The sequence below is a fragment of the Buceros rhinoceros genome, unplaced genomic scaffold (genome assembly GCF_000710305.1).
Source record: "Buceros rhinoceros silvestris isolate BGI_N320 unplaced genomic scaffold, ASM71030v1 scaffold32272, whole genome shotgun sequence".
Lineage (NCBI taxonomy): Eukaryota > Metazoa > Chordata > Aves > Bucerotiformes > Bucerotidae > Buceros > Buceros rhinoceros.
In genome coordinates, this window is record NW_010401175.1 from 2949 (window position 1) to 4462 (window position 1514).

General features: G+C 59.2%; 1 protein-coding gene across 1 annotated transcript in view; it reads left to right on the top strand.

The window, feature by feature from the left end:
• SNX17 (sorting nexin 17) overlaps positions 1-1514 on the top strand; it is a 5213-nt gene that overhangs the window by 2820 nt on the left and 879 nt on the right. The window contains 4 exon segments of the mRNA XM_010132190.1: positions 50-253; positions 971-1093; positions 1218-1295; positions 1468-1496. Of these exon segments, the coding sequence (XP_010130492.1) occupies positions 50-253; positions 971-1093; positions 1218-1295; positions 1468-1496 (434 nt within the window).

Sequence of the window (1514 nt, forward strand, 5' to 3'; positions counted from 1 at the left end):
GGCCCACGAGGTGTGGCTTCTGTGTTGAGCTCCCCGGCTCTGCCCGCAGTTCATCCGCCTGGCACAGACTCTGAAGTACTATGGCTATCTCAAGTTCGACCCCTGCGTCACTGACTTCCCGGAGAAGGGATGCCACGTTGTCGTCAGCGCAGGCAACAACGAGCTCAACTTCCAGGTGCGGCTGCCGAGTGAGCAGATCAAGGAGGGCAGCTTCAAGGTCACACGCATGCGGTGCTGGCGGGTCACGTCCTCGGTGAGTGCCCCTGGCCTGCCCTGGGAAGTTGGGAGGGACTCTGTGGGGTCTGGTGGGACCTGGCTGTGACAGGTGCTGGCTGTGCTGCCCACTTCAGCCCTGCTGTCCTGGGGAGGGTCTGAGTCGTGCTTTGGGGCTGAGGGGTTATAGAATCATTTAGGTTAGAAAAGACATTTAAGACCACCCCTGTCCCTCAGCACCACCTCCACACGGCTGGGAAACTCCTCCAGGCATGGGCACTCCACCACTGCCCTGCGCAGCCTGGGACAGGCCTGGACAACCCCAACGGGCAAGAAATTGTTCCTCCTGACAACCTCAGCCTCTCCTGGCACAACTTGAGGCCAGTTCCTCTCATTCCATCACTTATCATAGAATCACAGAATCACAGAATCATCTGGTTGGAAGAGACCTTGTTCCTGGGGAGAAGAGACCGACCCCTTTGCTCGTTCCAACCTCCTGTCAGGGAGTTGTCGAGAGCCAGAAGGTTCCTGGGGAGAAGAGACTGACCCCCACCTGGCTCTAATCTTCTGTCAGGGAGTTGTGGAGAGTGAGAAGATATTAAGGGTCACCAGTGGGTGAGGATATTTGAGGAAGCTGACGTTGATGGAAGACCAGTGGGAGCTGGGCAGGGTGTTCAGCACTCGGCTGTGTGCACAGGGGCCTGGGAATCTGCCCACTTTCCCTCTGTGGCTTCACTCTCATCGTGTGCCCTCACAGGTGCCCATGAGCAATGGCCCCTCAGGGAGCAGCCCAGGAAAGTCTGAGGTGAAGCTGGAGTTGGCTTTTGAGTATCTAATGAGCAAGGACCGGCTGCAGTGGGTCACCATCACCAGTCCGCAGGTAGGGCTGCCTCGTGCTGGGCTGGCAGTGGACAAAGCTGGGGGCGAGATGGTAGTCTGGGCTCAGCATGGGATGCCAGGATGGCCTTGCAGCGTGTGGAGCCTCGTGACACCCTCCCTTGCAGGCCATCATGCTGAGCATCTGTCTGCAGTCCATGGTGGATGAGCTGATGGTGAAGAAGTCTGGAGGCAGCATCCGCAAGGTGAGGATGTCTCTGGGGTGGGATCCCACTCTGCCCTGTGACTCCCTAGGGTCTAGGCTAGGCCCTGCCTGCTCTCCTCAGGTTGGTGCCAGCTGAAGGGTCCCCAGGGACCACCTTAACCTCTGGAGCTCTCTGTGAGGACTCTGCAGCTGAGCCCAGCTCCTCTCTGCAGATGTTCCGCCGGCGGGTGAATGGGGCCCTGCGGCGCTCGGACAGCCA